This window comes from Phocoena sinus, chromosome 6 (genome assembly GCF_008692025.1).
Source record: "Phocoena sinus isolate mPhoSin1 chromosome 6, mPhoSin1.pri, whole genome shotgun sequence".
Taxonomy (NCBI): Eukaryota; Metazoa; Chordata; class Mammalia; order Artiodactyla; family Phocoenidae; genus Phocoena; species Phocoena sinus.
The window spans coordinates 42,341,885-42,366,969 of NC_045768.1; the positions used below are offsets into that span (position 1 = coordinate 42,341,885).

A 25,085-nucleotide genomic window follows, 5' to 3' on the forward strand; every position below is an offset into this window, starting at 1 on the left:
AAATTATCTATATCAGTACATGTACCTTCATTAGCGTTCCTTCATTGTAAGCTGATTGCATACAAATAGAAACCTAGATAAAATATGAATAGAATAGACATTTATACAATTTGGAATATGTTCTCTAATGTTTCCTTTCTTCATTAAGGATAGTTCGCTTTAACTCATAAATTTTCTAAAGAACTTCCAGTTTTCTTATTTACAACAATACAGTATCATGAAATGGGCACACAATTACTACTAATCTCAGATTTGGAAAGGATTCCAGAGTCTTCTAGTTCCCGAGCATGTGAACTATTAGAGACTGATCATTATTGTTTTCTCCCTGACCTGGTTATTTCCTTTTTGCTAATCACTCTTAGAATCATTAAGTGCTGTTCTGTCCACTTACTTGGATATTTTGCATTTGTCCTGGGGCACCCTGTTTTGATTCTGATTTTTCTTCTTCAAGTGCCTTCTTTTCTTCTTTAGGTGGACTACTAACAGTAGAATTCATCTGGGGACGACCTAGTAAATGAAAATCTGACTGATCTATACCAGCCATTGTGGCCAGCTGCCCAAGCCTGGACCAGAGGAGGAAAGGAGAAAAGACAAAGGTTATTAAAATCGCATAAGAGCAGTTTAGATTTCCCCAGACCTACAATCATGAAATACTTCTAAAATAGTAAAAGTCAACATCCTACTCCAGATTACAAGCCTCTCCCCCAAATTCTCAGCCCTTTCCAGATTCACCCTCTAGGACACATCCCATCTCCTTACCTACTACCCCTCCATTTTAAACACTGTCTCACTAGCAGCTTCAACATCTACCACGCACCTCGTCCACTGCCTGTCACACCTCCATTCCCACACCTCTTTACCACCTTTCCTCCAGTTTCCAAGAATGTGTTTGTTCCTTCCTTCCCAACACCAATTCATTCACTGACAAAACACTACTCCATCAACTATCAATCTCCACTTCCCTCTTTCAGCAAAATTGCTCCCAGTTGAGAACCACTGACCTATATCTTCTCTGCAGATTAATAGTAATTTTTATGTCTAAGACAAAAATAACTTTAATTTAAACTTATCAAACAAGCAAATAAGTGAAAGACAGGAAAATTCTTATGCAGTCCCGAATACTTTCACTGAAAATTGCCTTCAATTTAGTCTTTACAAAAAACTATACCTACTAATTACTCTGTCTACAGGTTACTCTTCTATAATGGGCTCCCCACTCTAACAAAGCAGGCTCCCCTATTTGCAGTTCTTAAAAAAATTTAATTCCTCATTTAAAAAAGTCAACTATATTACCTATAATTACACTAAATATGCCCATGGAAGTGAGGAACTGCTCCAGTTCCTCAGAAAACTTCCATTATAGTCACAAAGAGAAGAACGCCATGAAGAGAAATGAACTAACCCAGCATCTTTAAGGAGATCCAAGAAAGCGTGGAACTTCTGAAAAGAATTCTCAATGCTGCCCAAAACACCTTCATCATCCAGGATCATGCTTGTCAATGAGTGTGCATGAAGGGCTTCAGACAAAGAGAAATTTATATTTCTTAACTGGGCGTTTTCATGTTCCAGCTATAAAAGAAAACTGAAAATGTCTGACATGATTTTTTCTCATTGTCATCAAAAGTAGCCTTGTCTAGTTTCAAGGAACAAAACTAAAACACTCAAAATGTAATTAATTTGTAACTAACCTAACTCTCCACCAGTAAAGACAGAGACCACATCACATAATAATCAAAACCCACAGGCACCCAACAAACTTTCCTATATAACACTTAGGTGGTATATAAATAAACCAAAGTTATCATTTTATTAATGATCTTTCACAAAAGATCACATTTCTAACTGGTTAAAATCATATTGGAGCCTCATTCCACATTAGAAAATTACCTGCTTTAAGTTTCCCTTATATTAGAAAATGAAATATAGAATCTGATTTGGACAAAACATATTACAACTCTGCTGAATGTTAAGAATTAACTTTAGTGAGCAAAATATCTAATGCTTACGTTTAAAGGCCTAAATCATACCCAACCCAATTTATTAAATGTAGGATCACCAATATTTTCTTTGGCTTCTTAAAAATATTCAACCCCATGCACTCTTCCCCTTCCGCTCATCATCTATGCACTTAAAAGCCCCTGTAAGCTCAAGTCTAGTATTTCTCAGAAAGACCGTTATGTTCATGATGCCCCTTTTGCCTTATATAAGCAGGTGCTCAACATTTATTGAATGAGTGTCCGCCAATCCAATGGATGCACTTTCAAAAATTCCTCCCGGGCTTCCCTGGTGGCGCAGTGGTTAAGAGTCCGCCTGCCAATGCAGGGGACACGGGTTCGTGCCCCGGTCCGGAAAGATCCCATATGCCGCGGAGCGGCTGGACCCGTGAGCCATGGCCGCTGAGCCTGCGCGTCCAGAGCCTGTGCTCCGCAACGGGAGAGGCCACAACAGTGAGAGGCCCGCGTACCGCAAAAAAAAAAAAATTCCTCCCTACACTCACCCTGTGATAAATTATATTTAGATAGAACTTTTTAGATTATGCCCTGCTTTCATGTACATTACCTAATGTAATTATCATAGTATATATTTTTATCTTTCATTGCATTCTTAGAAGTTTTCCAATATCTTAAATTTATTTAAATGATTCCCTTTCCTAATTCATTGCCAGGAGAGTCTCATCATGTCTTTTATGTTACTGTATATACAGTATATGCACAAAAAGTGCTTTCTTGAATCAAAGAATCATGAACAGAAAATAAGCTAATGTCATATAAAAGCACACACACGGGCTTCCCTGGTGGCACAGTGGTTGAGAGTCCGCCTGCTGATGCAGGGGATGCGGGTTCGTGCCCCGGTCTGGGAAGATCCCACATGCTGCGGAATGGCTAGGCCCGTGAGCCATGGCCGCTGAGCCTGCGCGTCCAGAGCCTGTGCTCTGCAACGGGAGAGGCCACAACAGTGAGAGGCCCGCGTACAACAACAAAAAAAAACCGCACACACACACACACACACACACACACACACAAAACCAAATTTTCACATTTTTAAAAATATGCTTTCTGGAATATAGATCATATGATCACTAAATACCAGTAAATGCAAAAGTCCATATGATACAACCAATTTGCAACATATTACAGTTTTATATACATATTACAACATATTACATACAAACTATGTGTATATGGCTTAAAATCTAATCAAAATAAAACCAAAACACTCTCAAAAGTATAAGAAGAAACTTGTTTACCTCACTGACTCGTTTATCAGCCTTCAGTCTTATTACTCTTTCCTCCTTTAACTGCTTTAGGCACTCCTCCAGTTTTTCCTAAACAAACAGAGTCAATATTATGATAATTCACAGTATAATATCCAAAAGCCTTTCCAGCTATAGGTCTCATCAGGATTTAGGGGCAGAGCCAGAAGTGAACTCAGATTTTAGTCTGCTACTGGTAATATCATACCATGCTAGTGAAATGAATTATCAAAATCTATCAAATTAGCATAGTAAAGATTTATTTAAATCCCACTCTTTCCAACATAAATTTGTGGCAGCCCACCATAAAAGCCATATGCGTATAACATAGTAAGTCAGAAATAAAAAGTTAAGACCAAGAAAGAAAAATTCTATTTTTATTTGTGGGTCTCTTTATAGCAGGAAGTCCTATTAATGAACATGCTTAACATAACTGAATTGCATAATTGCAGATTCAAAAGCATTTTTTTTAAAGTAATCACTTTTAAAGCAATTTACAGTCAAGCACTGTTCCTGGAGTTCTCTGGGCATTAAATAATCTAATCATCAAAACCCTAAGGGGGGCTTCCCTGGTGGCGCGGTGGTTAAGAATCCGCCTGCCAGTGCAGGGGACAAGGGATCGAGCCCTGGTCTGGGAAGATCCCACATGCCGCGGAGCAACTAAGCCCGTGTGCCATGACTACTGAGCCTACGCTCTAGAGCCCATGTGCCACAACTACTGAGCCCGTGTGCCTAGAGCCCGTGCTCCGCAAAGAGAGAAGACACCGCAGTGAGAAGCCTGTGCACTGCAACAAAGAGTAGCCCCCGCTCAATGCAACTGGAGAAAGCCCTCAAGCAGCCATGAAGACCCAGCACAGCCAAAAATAAATAAATAAAATAAATTTATATATATATAAAAAACAATAAAACCCTATGAGGAAAGAATGATCACTAACTCCATGTTATTTTACAGATGAGGAAAACAGAGGCAGAGAAGTAGGGTAACAGCCAAGGTCACATCACTAAGTAGCAGAGCCACACTGGGAACTCAGGAAGCTCGGTGCCATTCCCGTTCACGGAGGTGGTAGTCTTCCCATCACCAAGGTCAATAAAATAAAATGAACACTGATAAACTCTCTTATGAATTTTAAGAACTAAGACACTTAGGTCCTTGAAGTGGGGACACTGCTTGCAATAGGCAGAATTCTGTAAGAGTCCCTAAGACTCCTACTTACTGAAGTACACAAACCTTCCAATCAACCAATCAAACCCTAAATCTAGGTGCTGGGGTGAAGGGATTTTGCAGATGTAACTAAGGTTCAAAATAAGTTGATTTTTTAAGATAGGGAGGTTATTCTAGGTGGATGTGACCTAATCAGGCACTCCATAAAAAGGACCTGAGGGCTTCCCTGCTGGCGCAGTGGTTGAGAGAGTCCACCTGCCGATGCAGGGCATACAGGTTCGTGCCCTCGTCCGGGAAGATCCCACATGCCGCGGAGCGGCTAGGCCCGTGAGCCATGGCTGCTGAGCCTGGGCGTCCGGAGCCTGTGCTCCGCAACGGGAGAGGCCGCAACAGTGAGAGGCCTGCGTACCGAAAAAAAAAAAAACAAAAGAGGACCTGAACTCTTCCTAAATTGAAGTACAAAAGGGACAAGAGGGAGACTCTCCATTGCCGGCTCTGAAGAAGTCCAATGTTGCAGCAGGGAAGGCAAGCAAGAGGCCTCTAGGAGCTGAGACTGTCCCCCGACTGACAGCCAGCAAGGAAATGGGGACCTCTGTCCTGCAACTGCAGAATCTGAATTATGCCAACAAGCCGAAGAAGCTTGGAGGCATTCTTTCCCAGAGCCTCTGGATGCTAACACAGCCAGACTGACATCTTGATTTCAGCTCTGTGACCCACACAAACTATGGTGAACATCCATTGTTTGGGGCTCAATGTCTTATAATTAAATTTCACGTGCTTTAACACTCTCAGGAAGGAACCCACATGTTCCCGTGAGTATCTGAGCAGGAAACCCAGTCACGCTGTGCCTGGACTTCTGACCTACGGAACTGTGAGCTAGTCAAATAGGTACTGTTTGCAGTCAGTAGGAGTGTAGTAAAAGAATTAATATTCTACTCAACCTCCAGGTTCATGAACAAAATAAATGACTGTCATTGTTTTAGGCCACTGTTTCGGGGTGGTTTCTTATGCAGCGATAAACAATCAGAATACCTGTACTTATGAAAACAGTACGGTATATTTATACATTTTAACTGCTTTGAACAATCACTTAAAGAATGAGGAACTCTATTATATGCCATCATTGGGAGAGGAACTGGTATCAGTTTCTGGAGAGTAGCTTTTGGTACCTAACAACAATCCTACATCAGGAGTTTACCCTAAGGAAATCAAAGATGTGGGCAAAGATTTATGTACCAACATGATGTCATAAGATTGTTTATAACCAAACCCTAGAAGAAAGCTAAGAGCCTCCAAATTGGGATTGGTTTAAATAAAAATAGCTCACCGTCTGAAGGAATGCGCTATGAAGGCACTAAGAAAAGAATGACAAGAGGTCTCAACCAGAGTTAATGAATGGGCTTCAGGAGTTCCACATTCAAAATATATCTGTGCGCTTTTCCTGGGAGATGGTGCATAAGCTTAACCAAATTCTCTGATGTAGAGGAGTATTTAGTGACATGACAAAATATTTTTGATACTTTTTTAAGACAAAAGAGCAGATTAGGTGTGTGTACATGCAGAGGTGGCTTTTATTTCCCTCAATAAGTTGTTCATTGTTTTCAAAAATTTGCTCAATGAACATATATTTTTATATTTAGAACATATTTAAAAAATTGACAGTCCAATAACTTCAAATTCTTTAATGTTTCATTACTAAAGCCAGCCAAGTTTTCAATGGCGAAAAAGGGAAAAAAATTGCAAAATTCCTCTGCTTTTAATATAGTGGTTTAATAAATTTTCTGAAACTGATTTCAAAGAAATTCTAAACAAATAAGCAAACAAACAAAAAAACCTCACCACAGTCAGAGGAAAGTAGACTAAAAATTCCTGACTGGTTCTAAATAGCACATCAAAGTGCAATTACATGAAATAGTTTCTCCCTCTAGTGGAGGGAATTAGAACACAGTGTTAAATTTTTGTGAAAAAGTGTACCCTCCTCCTACAAAGTATTCATAATTCATGTCCCTTACATGGAAATATGGAACCAAAAAAGTTACAAAGTAAAATTGCTTGATATTCTATTACTTAAGTAAGACTAATGATAAGGCTTTGGAATAATTTTCCTTCCTGTCATCTGCTCTCCTTCCTCCCTTCTGTACACCGGCTAGGGTGATTTTTCTGGGACAAAGCTCCCATCATATTGCATATTAAATTCTATGTTCAACTTTTTTCCATTTAACATTGAAATAAATCATTTCTCATATAATCAGGGGATTCATAACCTTGATTTTTTTTGTGGGCTACAAAATATTCCACTGAGTGGGTTTACTGGTTAACCATTTTACACATTTAAATTCTCTCCAACTTTTCAATATTATAAGACAAAATAACCGTTTTTATGCATGAAGGCTTTGTTCCATATTGAGAATGACGTTCTTGCAATAAATCCATAAAAATGAGTTTGAGATCAAAGCAAATGAACATTTTTAAGGCTCTGAGGTACCTATCTCCAAACTTCTTTCCAAAAGATTTCTAAGATTTTATACTGCCATCCGTGATGTATCACTTGGTATATAACCTCTACTATAACTGTTGGCTTACCTCCTCACTTAGAGTGCAAGTTATTTGAAGAAAGGAGTGTATTTTATTAAGTGTTTATCCCCAGCACCTGTGCCTAGCACAAAGTAGATGGTCAATAAATTATTGCTTAATAAGGAAAATCCCTGCCAATACAAGATGTATGTGTGTGAAAGATAGACTGTATGTTTTTTTCTAACTGGATAGATGAAAACTTGTCATCTTCTTTAATGTACAATTTTTTTGCTTATAATTAGTAATTAAATTCTCTTTTAGATTATATTTAAAAAATTCAGATTCTCTGAGGCAAACGGGCCTGGCCCTACCCATTAGCTATATAACCTTGGACAAATTCTGTAACTCTAGGTCTCAACTTCCTCATCTATAAAATGGAGATAAGCTCCCATATCACAGAGCTCTCGTGAGGATTACATGAATTAAAACACATATAAAATTAGAAGAGTGCTTGGTACATAGAATATGTTCAATTAATGCTGAATGTATGAACATGCGAATGCAAACAGTAGTGAAAGGCTTAAAATAAAATGGTCTCATCCCACTCCCACATCCAGCACTCAAGCGACCGATTCTTTAAACAGATTTTTAACTGTAAAATACGATATGCGTACTGAGAAGCGCACAGGAAAAAACTGTCAATGTGACAAATAAAAAGATAATCCTTACATAACCACTACTCAAATCTCAAAGTATTGACACTTGTCAGCATCTCAAAAACCCCCCATACCCTTTTCTCATCACAAGCTCCTTCCCTCTTCCCAGTTAAACACCATCCTCACTTCTTGACAATCACTTCCTTTAACCTGCATGCATCCCTAACAAAATAGTTTAGTTTTGTCAACATCTAACTTTATGTAGAGGATCATAGTATAGGAAGTCTTTTCTATCTTATTTCTTTCACTCAACATTGGTTTAAAAATTCATCCACATTGCTGCCTGTAGCTCTAGTTCATTCAATTTTATTGCTTGATAGTTTTCTCACTGTATGAATACACATAATTTATTTAATTTTTTTTTTTTCCTTTTTTTTTTTTGTGGTATGCGGGCCTCTCACTGTTGTGGCCTCTCCCGTTGCGGAGCACAGGCTCCGGACGCGCAGGCTCAGTGGCCATGGCTCACGGGCCCAGCCGCTCCGCGGCATGTGGGATCTTCCCAGACCAGGGCACGAACCCGTGTCCCCTGCATCGGCAGGCGGACCCTCAACCACTGCGCCACCAGGGAAGCCCTTATTTAATTTTTGACTCTTAATAGACATTTGTATTTTTTTCAGTTTGTGCTAATGCAAATAATGCACACGAATCCTGCTGTACCGGTTATCCTGGTGCATTTATACAGGGCGGGGGTGAGGGCTGCTGGGTCACGGGGTTATTTATATACCTTCAGTTGGTGGAGAGTGCTAAATGCTTTCCAAAGTAGTTGTGTTGATTTATACTCCAGTATAAGCAGGGTAGAAGATTCCCATAGTACTCCAGGTCTACAATACCTGATACTACCACACTTTATTTATGTATTTGTCAATCTGATTGGCATGTAGTTTCACTGGTTTTGACTCACTTTTCCCTTATTACTTAATGAAGTCATACGCTTTTCCGTGTTTACTGGCTGTTTGGATTTCCTTTTTTTATGAGGTTTAAGTCAACTATTGTTATTTTTAAATTTTTAAATTATTATTTATTTATTTTTGGCTGTGTTGGGTCTTCATTGCTGTCTGCAGGCTTTCTCTAGTTGCGGTGAGCAGGGGCTACTCTTCGTTGCGGTGCGTGGGCTTCTCATTGCGGTGGCTTCTCTTGTTGTGGAGCACAGGCTCTAGGCGCACAGGCTTCAGTAGGTGTGGCTCGCAGGCTCCGTAGTTGTGGCACACGGGCTTCGTTGCTCTGCAGCATGTGGGATCTTCCCGGACCAGGGCTCAAACCCATGTCCCCTGCATTGGCAGGTGGATTCTTAACCACTGCGCCACCAGGGAAGTCCAACTATTGTTATTTTGAATTCTTCTCCATTTCCAAGTAATACTCTTACATAACTATATTCTCACTAAATTTGAGGCATTGTCTGTTAACTTTCTAATTTACTAAGTAAGGGTTTAGTTCCTTTGCACTCTTTCCTATGTCCACACTGCTCAGTAAAGTTATGTCATCATTAGTTATTCCACTGCTCATGATCTCTTTGACTTGTAGTGATATACTTAAAAACCTACATTGTTGATCAGCTATAAACTCTCTCAACGTCAGGCTTTGTAAAATGAGGACATTCATACCATCTTCCCTTTTTTCTACCTCCTGTCTACCTTCCAAACCTAGCTTTTACATTGTCAAAGTTGAAATTTATATTCTGTTCTATGTGCAGTTAAGTCTTCCGTTATTTGAGAGTCAGTACGGAGTAATGTTTAAGAGAACAGGCAGAGCGCCGAAACTCGAAGCCTCAATCCAGCCCTAAATTAGGTACAGTCTGGGCAAGTTCCTTCCCTGTCTTAGCTTCCTTTTCTGAAAAGTGGGAATGATATTAGCACCAACCTCATAAGGCTATTCAGAGGATTAAATGAGTTAATATATGCAAAGACACTTAGAGCATAATATATACTAAGTACATACTAGTACACAATACATTTCAGTACATACCAAGTTAATACTAATACATACTAAGTATAGTTTAGGTTAGTTATTCGTTATTACATGCAAGTTGACAATAAAAGCTGCAAACCAAGATAGTATTTCCATTATTACAATTAAATTAATATTGCCCACTGCAGATGTATTGTGTCTCTGTGTATAGACTATACCTCCTTCTATACTGTTTCAGTGTCACTGCCCTTGTGTAGGGTGACCACATACCCCAAGCTGCCTTGGGCTGTTCCAGTTTATACCTGTTGTCCTGATGTTACAGCATTAGAGCGCCTCCTTACACTATTGAAGTGTTCTGGTTTGGACCACAAATTAGATAGGTGGTCATTACCCCCGTGTGTCACTGAAAAGGGGGACATCTATAGTGTCAAGTCTAAGTGGATTCTTCTCTTGCTCACCAATGGTAGGTTAAAAATCAACCATAGTTTAGTTTGCTTCATGTTTATGTCAGTATAGCCTTTCCTCCTCTGGAGTTCAAGTTCCTTCTCCTCTTCCTCTCCCTCCTCCCTTCCAACAGTGCCTAATACCTAGTAAGTACAATATGTCTCAAGGTGTTTCTAAGCTCTCAATCACACAATCTCAATAGAAGCCTCTCAAATCTAAACTAGCTGCTCTCTACACTGAATCCCCTATTACCTTCCTTCTTGGTTTATTCCCTCATTTTGCTGGATTATTTCTATAAATAGCTTAAGGTGTAGCACAGGAGGTAAAATTTTCAAATTACGTACAAAATATCTTATTCAGCCTCCACTTATGACTGATAGTTTGGCTGGATACAAAACCTTAGGGCGAAAATTATGTGCCTGAAAAACTTTGGAGGTATCTTTCTAATGCCTTCCAGGATCCATGGTGCTGATGACAACTATGATAAAGTCAGATTTTAACTTTCTTTTTTAGGTGACCAGTATTTTTCTCTCTGGAATGGATGTATCCTCTCAGTAGTTTATTCTATTTTATTTTTTCAGTATTTTAAAATTTCACAATGAAGGGTGTCTAGGTGTGAGTCTATTTTTGTTCATCTTGCAGCTATTTTCAATCTGAGGCCTGATGTTTACTTTCAGCTGTGGGGAATTTTCTTGCCCTTTGACAGCTTCCCTCCATTTTTTTTGTGGGTCTAAAGTTTCTAATAGTAACATGTTGGATCTCCTAGATGCAGCCTCTCTAACATATTTCTATCACATTTTCCATTATGTCTTACTTTTTTATATACTGAGAAATTTTTTTAATTCCTACTGAATTTATTTCAGCAACCATATTTTCATTTCCAAGAGACCTCTTTTGCTTTCTGACCATTCTCTTTTTAATTAACCCCCAGTCTTATTTTATAGTTGCTAGCTCTTTTTTTTTTTTTTTTTTTTTTTTTTGCGGTATGCAGGCCTCTCACTGTTGTGGCCTCTCCCGTTGTGAAGCACAGGCTCCGGACACGCAGACTCAGCAGCCATGGCTCACGGGCCCAGCCGCTGTGGGCATGTGGGATCTTCCCAAACCGGGGCACGAACCTGGGTCCCCTGCATCGGCAGGCGGACTCTCAACCACTGCGCCACCAGGGAAGCCCGCTAGCTCTTTTTAAACCTCTCTCAGGATACTAATTAGGGGTTTTTATTAAATTATTTTGTTCCCTAAATTGTCCCTGGTCCTACTAGGATATGTTTTCACTCTTTTTCCCCCTCTCTCATGTTGTAAGCTTTACTCAAATATCAGGCAAATGACAGTTATTTTTTATTTAAGAATGAGTGCAGAAAGCTCCCTGAAGTCAACAGCTGATTGGCTTCTTATGCAGGAAGAACCTGGGAGTAACTGTAATAGCATCCCCCCGAAACACTCCTTTCTAGGGTGTAAAAACTCACACTAGCTGCCTTAGTTCTCCCCAGTTTCACTGTTTTCAAAATGAAATCATCTCATTTCAGGAGCGTGAGGGCGGGGCTGGGAGTCCACGCCTCCAAACACAACCCTTCAATGAGCTCCCCTATTTGAGTCACGCTTTTAACTAACTCCACCCTCTCTCCTACACGTGCATCTGAGCACGGAGCTGCTTCTGCAGGTGGGGTCAGATTCCTCCTCAGTTGAAGGTGGTCCGTGTGCATATTCTAGGTGATGGTTTTCCTCTGTTCTACTGCTTCAGTTTCACACTCTTCCACTTGTCTTCCGTCTTTCAAAACTATGTTGAAGTCTCTTGATTGTTGTGGGCTTATATACTTAAACACTTTGGTGCCATCATTTTAGGGTATTGTCAAAACAGACAAGAGCTGAAAGGGCTCTCAGTGCATATTCTGAATCTGCTATTCTGTGGTCCCAGTGTTTAAACTTCTTGGTCTTCCCCAGTGTCTATAATTGCTTTTAGAAATACAATCTCCTGGTCTACTCGTGAAGGAAATGGACACAACACATCTAAAATGACAAGGAACGTGGGTTAGATGCTCTAGGGTCTTGTCGTATTCTGCAACTTACTAATAAACCACTTACGTGCTACAAATTTTAGGTGCTCATTTATAAAACAAAAGGGGGTAACTCTAAATGAACTATAGATTACTCCTCTAACATTTCATAATTTTCTAAGTTCTTTTCTTAAAATTTCTCTATATTATCATTAATTTTAATTAAAAAAATAAAAATCTAACTTTCTCTTTTGAAAATCAAATAGTAATTTCCATAGTCCTACAATAATGGGATAATTAGTTCTGAAACCTGTCAAGTTTCATGTTTCATATGAAAAGAAAATCATATTAAATAATTTTTTAAAATTAAACATGGACTTTGTAGCACAAAGACAAGGTCCCCCTAAATGGTGTTCCCTTATTTACTAGAAATTTTCAGCTCTGCATTAAAGTTGAAATAAAATAAATGTATTATTTTTGAGGTTCAAAAATTTGTTATGAAAATCAATTTTTCTTTTCTGTCCATACAAACAAAAGTATGGAATGACATTAGATATCAGGTTTATTAGGTAATATAGCTTCTTGATATTTTTTATTTTAGGAAAGGAGAATATCAACATTAAAACTTTTTTCAACTTTACTTTTATTTCAAATGAGGTCGTATTTTCCTCTTATAAAAAGAGAGTTGAACTAGAACTGCCAATTTTCTCATCTGTAAAACAAGAGCACTGAATCAGCTGACTATTTTCATTCAGAACTCAATTTCCTCATCGTATGATCACTAAGGTTCTCCCTAAATCTAATATCCTAAGGTTCTAAGGAAAGGAAAATATATTACTAACGACATGTTTTGATTTTTATTTCTTACAGTTCAAATGTCCACCATTCACCTTGGTCTAAGCTTAAGGAACCATTCAAGGGGATACAATGCAGATGGGAGGGGAAAAGAGAACCCTCACACAAGCTATGCAGTGTTGCAATCAGGTTTCCACTTGAAAAATAATCTTCTCTATAGCTTTAAAGTGATAACTTTGTACCTGCAATGCTTCTTGTTTAAAACTGATTTTCTCTGGCTCTTCCTGAACACTTTCTGAGGAATCATCGACCTCTTCGATTTCTGAGGAGGAAGGACTCTCTACTGTCACAGTCACAGGAAATTCTGACTGCTTGAAGAAAGAAGACAAGATTGTATAAAAGATAACACAAGCAGATACCAAATATCCAAATATTAGAGGACATTTAACAAAAGTGATCTGAGGTATCATTATTTATAAATGTCTCTCACTGCTCCTTAGTCTAAAACAGGCAATGACTAAGTAAAATTACAGGAACTTATTTTTGCTATGTTACTGTACAGACCTCTGTTGTACATGGTTAGGATTAGTAATGGGAATTGCCCATATTATTTTATTAAGTTTCTTTCGCAGAAGCCAAGTGAAGAGCCAAGGTAAACATTTTTTCTCAGATCAACTTTATACTGCAAATGAAAAATTTATTCTTCACCATCAGACAAAAACAGTCTGGAAGAAAATGTAGTTTTTCGGAGGAGAATTCATCAGTAAGGGGACTGATAAAGAATCAGAAGAATAATCAGAAAGTCAATATATCTAAGCTGTGAAAAATAAACATTAGAATTTTAAAAAATAAATCACATACACAACTAAAACTGACCCATCAAAAATTTCATCTTCTCACCACCCTTAAGCCAAAACTAGTGTAATAGTAATACAATTCTCCTGTCAAGCTTCACTGCCACTGCAATGTTGTTCAATATGACATTTCCAAACATTTAAAAACTGACCTGGTCACAACCCCATAAAAGTCTACAGATCATAAAGAAGTGTGCTAGGATTATATAACTATGCAGAAGACAAGTCGCTAGGACATCCTTCTGACAAGCAGCAAACCCTGCAGCACAGGAAAATCCCAACAGGAGAACGAGGCGCACACCCCTCCCTCTGGGCATGCAAGGGCAGGACTGACACCCAAGGTGCTCTTCTCTCAGTCTCAGCAGTGTTGTCTTTCACAGAGCAACTATGCAGTCTCCCAAGACCACTGGGAAGGAGATTCTGATACTGACAGTATTAGCTTGTCATGAGGCCAGAAGAGAGGGAATGTGTGTGGCCTTGGTGAGAGAGCAGAGGTTTGGTATATGTTGCTTTATATTGGCTTTAAGATCAGGAATTTGTACATATAGCCCGCAAACAAACAACATTTCTTGAAAACATATGAACATTATTGAGTATGACAGCTCCATGTGAGGGGTCAGAAACGGCAGTCAAGTTCGTTTCACTGGGTAACAGCTGATTTGCGGACTGGAGAACAGGCTTCCTTGTTTACAGACATAACCACAAGGCTGCCAGTTGTGTGCCAAATCCACACAACTACACAGTTGCATTGGGAGAGCGACCAGACAAGTTTTAAACTACACAGTTGCATTGGGAGAGCGACCAGACAAGTTTTAAATCGATTTATTTCAGAGAGGGAAATGCTTCTTGTAAGGCTCTGTCAGTTTAAAAAGCAAAAAGAATGACCATCCACCTTTCCCAATTCAACCCCCTCTATATTATAAATATGATAGCTACATACCTGCAACTGACTAGATACATCACGAGCTCTGATGAATGGAAAACCCCTAAAAATATATCAACAAAATGAAGTTATATCTTGATGTAAATACATCACCAGTTAAACCCAGTTAATACAACTATTTAGTATTATGTACAGTATCCATACAGAATTGTGTATGAAAATAAGCTCAAAAGAAGGACCTGGAGGGCTCTGCTACGGAGAAAACTGAACAGAATTCAGCCGACTGGCTTGGTAATAACTCTCTGAACTGCTGAGAGGCCCCTTCAGTTCCTATGTTCAGGATGGTTGAGATTTCAGGCTCACTTCTTTAACTGGTGATATTAATCATTCTCTAATTTACCACTCCATGTGACAAGGATGGACCTGAGATGAAGTGTCTCAGAAAGAAGACAGGAAACCACAGGGTTGTTAAACTCAAGTGCAAAGACTGGGGATTCAACACTACAGTTTATGCAACAGCAATTCACATTACCATTTGCAAAAAAGTAGTCGGTTGTCCAGTGGGGATTATAAACATCCATTTAACATGAGCAACTGAACAGATATTTTACACAGTAACTACTTCAAGTACTATTTAAAATCAATTCTCTTTGTTTTCTTAAGCAATTGTTAACCTCCAATTTCGTGAATACTACCAGGTAAGTCACTTGAAGATCATCTAGAGCCATCTATTTCACTTAGCAAGCCTAAAGCGATAGTTCAACCATTTTATTTACAGTTCTATGACAAAAATTACTCTGAACAGCTATCCCCTGGATAAGTAATCAGCTAAAGCTAGTTTGACTCACTAAAGCTGATTTACTGAGTTAAGCCAGTTGGTTTAGAATAGATCTACTCCATATTTCTCATCCATTCTGCATTAAACTATTTCCCATGCCTAAAATGTCTTTTTTCCCATTCGTACATATCCAAATTCCTACTTCTGTGCTGTAGGGCTTGGCTCAACTACACCTGCCTTTAGTGAAACTTTTCTCACCTGCACAATTGGAGATAATTTTAGTCTCCTCAGGACGCCCACGGGTTACCTCTGTTGTGACACTTGAGAAACAAGCTGAAACTCCCAATTATTTTTTGTTTTTCTTCCTTAGAGGGCTCATTAGGCCGAAGCCATGTGTGAGTTATCTTTTTTGCTCTATAGAAAGCACCAGAGACCGCCCACATAATAGAAGTTCCAAAACAAAGAATTCTGAATGACTGAAAAAGACAGGGAATGCAAGCACATTACCTGTTCCTTTTTGCACGTTCTGCAGTACGCCACGGCAGGAAACCAGACACACCAGGTGGTAGAGGTTCAGGAGCATAACATTCTTTACCAGCAGAGTGTTTCCTTCCATTACCTACAGGTTTCTTTGTGGCCAAGCCTATGTTTGACAAAGCATGATAAGAAGGAATCAAGATGCACCAAAGGTCTACAGAGCAACTGTCACACGTGTACACTTTGAAAGGAATCAAACAGGCACTTGACAATGGTGCCAAGGCCATTAAAAAGAGGATCGTTTTGTAAAAAGGTTTTACATAAGCCAGCATTTTTAAAAAAATATAAGTTCTCTACAGTAACAAGTTATTTTAACTAAAACAAAAGTACTGAGATGTGCAGAAATGCAAAAATAAATTTTTCAAAAATCCCAAAGAATGATACATTTTATGTATCATGCAGAAACACTCAAGTTTATTGACTCTTAGAACACCTTTGGCATTTCTGAATCTCCAGGATAGAGAAACACAGATACACACCCATGACTTCTGCCAAACAGAATCTTTAGAATTAGACCAAAATTTCAATTTAAGATGAATTTTTCTATGTAAAAACAATAAAAGTTATAAGACTACAAGTGGTAGGTAAGTCAACGTTACCCTCCTATAAGCCTGTCAACATTCACTGCTCATTTGATTTCATATAGAAAACACACAAAAAAACAAATGAAACCCACTGGATAAAAGAGTGAAATGTGGAGACATCCTATATTTCAGTAGTAGAGAGTCAAGTATCTTTATATGAAATATTTGGTAGCAAAAACTAGACCTACGTGTTAATATTTTATTTAGAACAAGCCACATATTAAAATTCACATTTAAATATTTAATTTGTGTTTACTGAAAACAAACATCATAGGTTAAAATGGTTATATTTATCCTTCAAATCTACTATATTTTATGTTATTTTATTTATTTATTTTAATAGATCTTTATTGGAGTATAATTGCTTCACAATTCTGTTAGTTTCTGTTGCACAACAAAGTAAATCAGCCATATGCATACACATGTCCCCATATCCCCTCCCTCTTGAGCCTCCCTCCCACCCTCCCTATCCCACCCCTCTAGGTCATTGCAAAGCACCGAGCTGATCTCCCTGTGCTATGCTGCTGCTTTCTACTATATTTTAGCAGCATTAGGATGGAGTGCAAAACAGAGTGCATGTGGTAATATAGGACAAATATTTCATAGAGTGTAGCTTATTGATAATCACCACATGATCCTGTGTGACTTACATGTCTCTTAAAAATATACAGGAGCTCAGTTCATTTTGTGCTATTCTATTTTGTCTAACTTAATTACCCTCAAAAAAAAATGTTTATATGCACGTGGTTTGTATGTGTATACCCTTCCTTTACTTTCAGAAACGAATGAAAATATATTTGTAATAAAATTTTTTTAAATTACACTTTTCTTGTTAGGAGCTAAAAAAAATTTCTAATAAAAGTTCCCATCTTTTTTTAGGCATACATAATTACAATATAAATGTGACACAATTCACACCATTATTTCACCCCTATACTCACCTACCTGGATCTAACTATATACCCAGTCATTGATTTGGCTTACCTCTATGTCTCCAAATAACTGAGGCAAATACAAAAAAAAGCCCAAGAAATAAAATTACTCTTAAAATAGCTCAATGAGCTTGTATACTTCAGTTACATTTCCACTTTGTTTAATCATGCTAAATAAAAAAAAAATTTAATTGTTTTATTCTCATTCCATGATGCCCTATTATATACCACCAGGTACTAATATTATAAAATTCCTAATATGTTTTACATATACATGTTTTATTTATATATATATTTATTTCTAATATTATAGCAAAAGTCAACTTAGCTGTTTTAAGAATGCTTTACATATGATATAAATTTTTAATAATAATATGTAATTAGTGTGGTATCACAAATCTTCTTTGTATGTACTATTTGATTATTAAAATATCACTGTCTTGAAATAACTGGCAGACAAGTCATAAGCTTTTTTTTCATTTAATAAACACTCTTAACAACTTCTATTTAATACACTATTGTCCGAGCAAGTTGATTAATGGAGAATCAAAAACATACATCTTTAAGTAGAAAAAAAAAAAAGGCTGTATTTATGAAGATGTTTACAATAGTTTATTTTAGGTTATTTCTCACCAATTTAAAAAATTGACCAACTCAATGAAAACTTGTGAATACAATGTTAAAAAGTATAACTATGAATCATAAAATTTAAATTTAATATGAAAAGATAAGAATGGCAAATTATATTTAAGAATGGCAAATATATATTATATATTTAAGCAAATAAATATATATATTATATATATAAGCAAATTATATTATATTTAATGGCAAATATATTAAATTATATTCCACATAATTCCATAATGTGGAATTACGTTTATAGACAACAGGAAGAGAAAACAAAAATGTAAATATTGCTTGATAGGATAATGAGACTAGAGGTAGTCTTTTAAATTTTTCATTCTTATGCTAATACAATACCTTTATAAAACCTAAAAATCTTCAAACAACATGTTTTTTAAAAATTGTGGTAAAATACACAAAACAGAAAATTTATCATTTTAACCATTTTAAAGTGGACAGTTCAGTGATATTAAGTCAACAAATTTTTAAAACTTTCAGATGGCACCTAAATAAAAGATGTGTTGTCCATTGGTGATTTTTAATGTATCTGGTGTATAACTAAAGTCACCACAAAACTTTTTTTGGGAAATTGGCAGATCATAAACATAAAAAATTTATTTTGCTTTATATTAAACCTTATTGTTTTACTGTTTCAAAATTCAAATTTACTCACAAGAAAGAGTCAGTTTCATATTAGATTTGGTTTCACAAATGCTGCTCCTGCTATTCATTCTTATCAACAACAAAAAAAGACTATTTGTGACTAAAGATAATATGTTCCAGAAAATAAAAAGTTAAGGTCTCTTAGAAACAATACAAATGTTATCAGTAGAAGTGAATTACACCACATTTATATATTCAGGAGAAATGTGAAACTTATTCCATTGATTGTTAAAGGGTTTTAAAAGCTTTTTATTACATTTGGTAACAAAATTATAGGCTTAGTTGTAAAATCTATCATTTTAGATTTTATGGGTTAACTATCATTTGGAAAATTAAATACACATTACAGCAAACATTTAGAAAATGTTTTTCTAAAATGTTCCATCTAGGTCAATAAACTTGTCTGTAGAAGTCTTTTATAAGGATAATACATATTTCAAGTTTTTGTTATCATTGAGAGAAACAAGATATTACGTGAATCAAAAATTTAGGTAAGAATTTCTAAGAAAGAAGAAGGGAACAATGGGAAGGTTGGAACTGGGAAGAAATTTTGTTTCTTATAGCGCAAAAGGTAATTCTGCATTAAAAAAAAAAATCATCCCTCAAAAGCACCACTACTAAAATTATCATCAAAGTGCACCCCAAATTTCAATTGCAAAGTATTAGAAGTAATCATCAACCAGGAAATATTTTCAAAATAATGAACTTTTTATGAAATCCAAACAATAATGTTGGTTAATATTAATATCTCTTTAAATTCATTTATTATATCTACATTCTATAAATTCTCATAAGTATCAAAATAATTATAGTCCTCCTAATATGCATGTGATTAATATTGGCTGTTTTAATTTTAGCACACTGGAAAACATAAGGGGTATAAATTCTAGTAACATTAAAAACAAGAAAAAGTTACCAATTCTAATAGTAGCTTTTCCTTTTCGACCACTTCCCAAAATTATAGTTCTCTTTTTCTGTCTAGCAGCTTTGGATGGTTCCTTCACAGATGGAGAAGTTATCCACTGGTACTGAGAAATAATAAATATGCCATTTAAGTTCCAGGTAATTTATGAGGGTTTGATCTTAACTGGAAATTAAGATATTTTAAGTTAATAAAAGGTTTTCAATCTGCATTTCTCAGAACCTAAGTTAAAGAATCACACAACATTTTCAAAGACAGAAAAGCCATTTGATTTGACTAAAAACTTAGTTTTAAGATGGCAGAAAGTACCCTGATAATTTTCTTTTAAGGAAGAAAGAAAAACAAACCACTAAAGAGAAATTAATCCGAGAGAACTAAAACACATTATATACCTCTGACTTGGCACTCCTTCCATTCTGGAGAACTTTTTTGATAACTGATTTCATCACAGAATGATCTAAAGTAAAATAAATTGAAATTAGAATAATTATTTCCCAATGAGTAGCTATTTCCATTTAAAACCAAAAGCCAACTAATTATTGCTCTTCCCATAAATTTAAATATGAAATCTACATTACGTAATTATACACTTATTTCCCCCTTTGTGTATTCTAGTTTCTTCCTCAGAAACCTAAGATGCCACCTTGCAGACTGCCCCCTTTGGCAGCAGCAAAGGTCAACTTTAAACATTTTGCATCTAAAGCGGCTTTGGATACCTTTGGATAGAAAGTACAGTCTGAGCACCGTCCAGACACTTAGATATCTAAAGGGCATCTAAGATATCAAACCAAAGTCCTGATATTCCCTCAAAAGCCGCTCCTCCCATCAGCTCCCTTCTTCTATGTGATACCACCCAGTTGCACACATAATCATCAACGACTTGTCTCCTTGTTACTATTCCCTTCATACCCCACATCTAATCTATCAGCAAGCCTTGTTAGCTACACCCTCAAAACACAACCTGAATTCAACCACTTTTCACTTGCTCCAGACTTCCAGCCTAAGCTAAGCCATAAACATCTCTTATTTGGACCACTGTGATAGTCTCCTAACTGGTCTCCCTGTTTCTCTTCTTTATCCCCCCAAGTCTATTCTCTATACCAGGTCATCTTATTGAGATACTATTTGGATCATGCCTTTTTCCAGTTCAAAACCATCTACTCATTTAGAATAATCCACATCTTTACTCTGGCCTTCAAGACTTTACAAGAGCAGACCCCTGGCTAGCTCCTTGACCTCATGTCATACCACACTCTTCTTCACTCAGTACTCTGGCCTGTCGGCCTCCTTGCTTTTCCTTAAATACTCCACCCACCTACATGCCTGCATACGCATTGTCTCCTTGTCCTGGAATGCGCTTACCGCATTATCTTCCATGGCTTGCTCCTCTCTTCATTCAGGTCTCCGTTCAAATGCCACTTCTCCAGTGAAGCTGTCCCCTAACAAACCTATCCAATGGAGTCCTACCTGCCCCCCGCCACTCTCCTTACATTAAGATATTTCTGCACTTCCCTCTATCTAAAATTATATTACTTATCTGTTTACTCATTTCTATCTGAACTCCTTCACTAGAATGTAAGCGCCATGAGGGCAAGGCTTTTTGTCTGTCTGATTCACTGCTTTTTCCCTAGTGCCTAAACCCGTACCTGGCACACAGAAGGTATTAAAAATATTGTTAAACTGACAAATGAATAAAGTACTCCTTGCAAGAATTCAGAGGTTGCACAAGAAGGAAATAATGCTCTTGGTGGAAGCAGGCTTAGTATCTAGGTTCACCTCTATTCAGAGTAGAGATAAGAAAAATTTACAAGTATAACTCACTTTAACTGGTAAATTATCTGCTAAAAATGTACAGGAAGTGCAACATTAGAAAAGTACAGTTGACGCTTGAACAACATGGGTTTGAACCTCGCGGGTCCACTGACACACAGATATTTTTCAATAAATATGTACTATCGTCCTACACGATCCAAGGCTGGTTGAATCCACAGATGTGCAACCACTGACTATAAACTTATACCCAGATTTTCAACTGCTTGGGGGGGCGGCATCCCTGACCCCCACGTCGTTCAAGGACCAACTGTATACGATCAGGAAAGTTAAACACATGAAGTTTTAAAAACTGTCAATACGTGAAAAAATTCTTTTTGTTTTGCTATGTGTTAATCAATTAAAAAAAAAAAGTGACCACATACCGACAAGTGGGTTTTTTCTTATATCCAAAACGACCAGAGTTCTGTTGGTTTCAAGGGCCTTTAGTAAAGCCTTTGCTCCTTCACTGGTGAGGCCACACTGCTGCAGGTCAAGTGCTTTGGATGAAAGACAAAAGGTCACTTGCTAACTCTATACAGATTTGACATATAGACAACTCTCATTTTCTCACGTGTGGAAGAGTCCTGCACAAGACCAGTCATGGCAGGTTTGTAATTTTGGGTATGGAAAAAAACAGAAACGTATACACACACACATAATGCATGATCCAATTTAAAAACCTCTTCTTGGATGTGCAATGATAACACTGCCTTTAGTGCCAATAAATCATCCAACATATTTTACAATTAAAGAACTGAAGAATAACTGTATATAACCTATGAGCAAAAAACATCACAAAATGAATCTCAGTTCATAATTAGCAAGGGCGGCAGTGGCATGTAAACCTCACAAGCAAAAACTGGTGGAGCTCAGAAATGCACCGCATTCTTTTGATCATGATCTTGAGCTCCAAATCACACTTGAAACTAGTTAAAAAGGGGAAAACAAAATAGAAGAAATGTAACAACTTTTCCATTGTTCTGTTAGTTTTAGAACAAAAAGACAAGTCTAAGAGGATACAAATAATAACAAATTCAAAGAATGTGTGAATAGAGAATACATACTAAAAACCTATCTTGAAAGTATCATGGTCAAGAACTCTCTCAGGGGCTTCCCTGGTGGCGCAGTGGTTGGGAGTCCGCCTGCCGATGCGGGGGACACGGGTTCGTGCCCCGGTCCGGGAAGATCCCACGTGTCGCGGAGCAGCTGGGCCCGGGAGCCATGGCCGCTGAGCCTGCGCATCTGGAGCCTGCGCATCTGGAGCCTGTGCTCCGCAACGGGAGAGGCCACAACAGTGAGAGGCCCACGTACCGCAAAATAAAAAAAAAAAAAAAAAAAAAAAAATTTAAAAAAAAAAAAAAAAAAAAAAAAAAAAAGAACTCTCTCAGTAAAAGGTCAGACAAAAACCAGAACAAATGATCATGAATTCTAGTAGTTCTGGGGCTGAACAACCTACTCATTTAAACCAAAGGGATCATCACAAAAGCACAGGTATTAAAAAATATTACATGAAAGGAAACTATCATGAGTCTTTTTTTTAAGTGCTGTGTGTACCAGTGTCTTTCAACACCCCACGACACACAGAAATAGCAAGTCAGACATATGGATCTGACAGGATATGATACAACCCTTACAAACTCTCACTACAGAAGAATGGACACACGGTGTAATTAACCAACTAGCCAAATTAATACAAACAGCCAGTAAACCTCTCTAGTAAATCAAATGAATACAAAATAAAATGTGGTTATTCTCCTATCAGATTAAGCCAAGATTCTGTAACAAAAGCCTTTAAAATGTCTATACCCTTTTGATCCAACAACTCTCTTTCTAAGAATTTAACCAAAATAAATAGAGATATAGGTAAGGATATATATCAGAGTACTATTTGTAACTGAAAAACTGGACATAGCTTATATACAAGAATGGATAAGCTATGTGTACTGTGGCATATTCATATAATGAAACACTGAACAGTCACAAAAAATGATGCAGTAAACGCAAATTTACTGACTTGCTAAAATGCTCATACTAAATTAACTGAAAAAAGTTATAAAATTTGGAGTAATCCTACTTGCATAAAAAAGGGAGAGGTACTCATTTTTGTAGTTTTACAGTTTTTTAAAAGTGCTACAAGCCAGTGTTTGTGAGAGGGAGGCTTCACATCCACTGTTGGGGTGGACTACAAATTGGCATAGCATTTCTGGATGGTAAGCTGGCAATGTGTATCAAAAGTCTTAAAAATATGTCACACTTAGTCATTCCACTTCTAGTAACTTATTCTACAGAAGTAATTCCGATGGACACAGAGATGTACATACAACGTATTCACATTGTTTCTGACAGGGAAAAGCAAACTAAATCTAATTGCAAAGAATTGATTAAACTATGGGACATCAATACGATGGAATACTACATGATACATCACTAAGTGAAAAAAGCAGGAATATGAAATAGCAAGTATACTACAATTCTATTTTTGTAATCCCTAAGTGTACAAATATATTTATAGAAAAAAAAAAAGACTGAAAGTATATACACCAAAATGAACAGTGATTATGTCTGGGTATTCAGATTATAGGTAATTGTTCTCTTGTTACTCTGTATTTTCTATAAAGGATATATGCAACTCTTAGAGAAAGCTTAAAAGCAAAATAAAAGCTGTCAGAGAAATGAGGCTTTAAAAAAAATCCTATCACAACGTATCATGCCAAAAGCTAAGCACATATAATATTAAAAACTCAATATTTTCAATTTTAGAATTTACCTCTAAGCCATAAATCCTCACTAAGAGATTCTGCAAAAGCACTTGCACCCAGGTCACCAATAAGCGTGTTGCAGTTCAGAGTGATGCGCCTCAAACCAGCCATACAGTCAAGATCAGGTCTCCTGTAACGAAGACTCTCAGCCCAGGTTTCTTCATGCCTTCTGATAGTCTGATACTTCAAAGATTTAATGGGATGAAATTAAGATGCTTGAATAAGGAAACACGGTGTGCCTACTGAGTATGGCTTATTATGTCAGAGATTTACACACACACACACATCAAGCATATATGCCAGGAGAATCAACCTGAGAAATTAAACAGTCAGTTCTGCTTTACGAGTCCAGTGACCCAGATTCTAGTCGGTCAGTGATTAGATTCCAGCCACTGGATGACCTGTTCTTGAACACTTATGTAAAGTTGGACAACTCAGTTACAGTCTATGAATTATTTTCCTTATCTTCTAAGTCAGGAAATTGGTTCTAAATTCTATCATTGCTGAGGTTCTAAATTTCATCATTCTGTCCTACGGTCTCCAAACACCTGACTGGGCAACCCATAAGAAAACTTTTTAATATGCATCTTATTTATTAACAAATAATATACATGAAGTTCTATACATATAATTTATGTACATTATAAACTACACAGATATTTTTAAGTGATACAAAGGTAAACAGGTTCTAATATTTTCTTTTCCTAACTCCTAAGGCATTATTTTATTTATTTTTTAAAAAATATTTATTTATTTATTTGGCTGTGCCAGGTCTTTAGTTGCGGTATGCCAGATCTTTTAGTTGTGGCATGTGGGCTCTTAGTTACAGCATGCATGTGGGATCTAGTTCCTTGAGCAGGGATCGAAACCAGGCCTCCTGCATTGGGAGCACAGAGTGTTAACTGCTGGACCGCCAGGAAAGTCCCAGGCATTATTTTAAAAACTATATTTACA

General features: G+C 37.1%; 1 protein-coding gene across 10 annotated transcripts in view; it reads right to left on the reverse strand.

The window, feature by feature from the left end:
• Positions 1-25,085, reverse strand: part of CEP78 (centrosomal protein 78) — a 50,801-nt gene that overhangs the window by 19,395 nt on the left and 6,321 nt on the right. For 6 of the 10 annotated variants that reach the window (XM_032635175.1, XM_032635173.1, XM_032635174.1 and 3 more), the window contains exons 5-14: positions 24,140-24,314; positions 21,756-21,869; positions 19,953-20,017; positions 19,555-19,666; positions 15,803-15,938; positions 14,575-14,620; positions 13,023-13,151; positions 3,248-3,325; positions 1,403-1,569; positions 392-563 (exon numbers count right to left, since the gene is read on the reverse strand). In XM_032635175.1, coding sequence (XP_032491066.1) covers positions 392-563; positions 1,403-1,569; positions 3,248-3,325; positions 13,023-13,151; positions 14,575-14,620; positions 15,803-15,938; positions 19,555-19,666; positions 19,953-20,017; positions 21,756-21,869; positions 24,140-24,314 — 1,194 coding nt within the window. Of the gene's footprint in view, positions 1-25; positions 74-391; positions 564-1,402; positions 1,570-3,247; positions 3,326-13,022; positions 13,152-14,574; positions 14,621-15,802; positions 15,939-19,554; positions 19,667-19,952; positions 20,018-21,755; positions 21,870-24,139; positions 24,315-25,085 lie in introns of all 10 variants that reach the window. The other 4 variants (XM_032635169.1, XM_032635176.1, XM_032635168.1 and 1 more) reach the window with 3 other exon arrangements.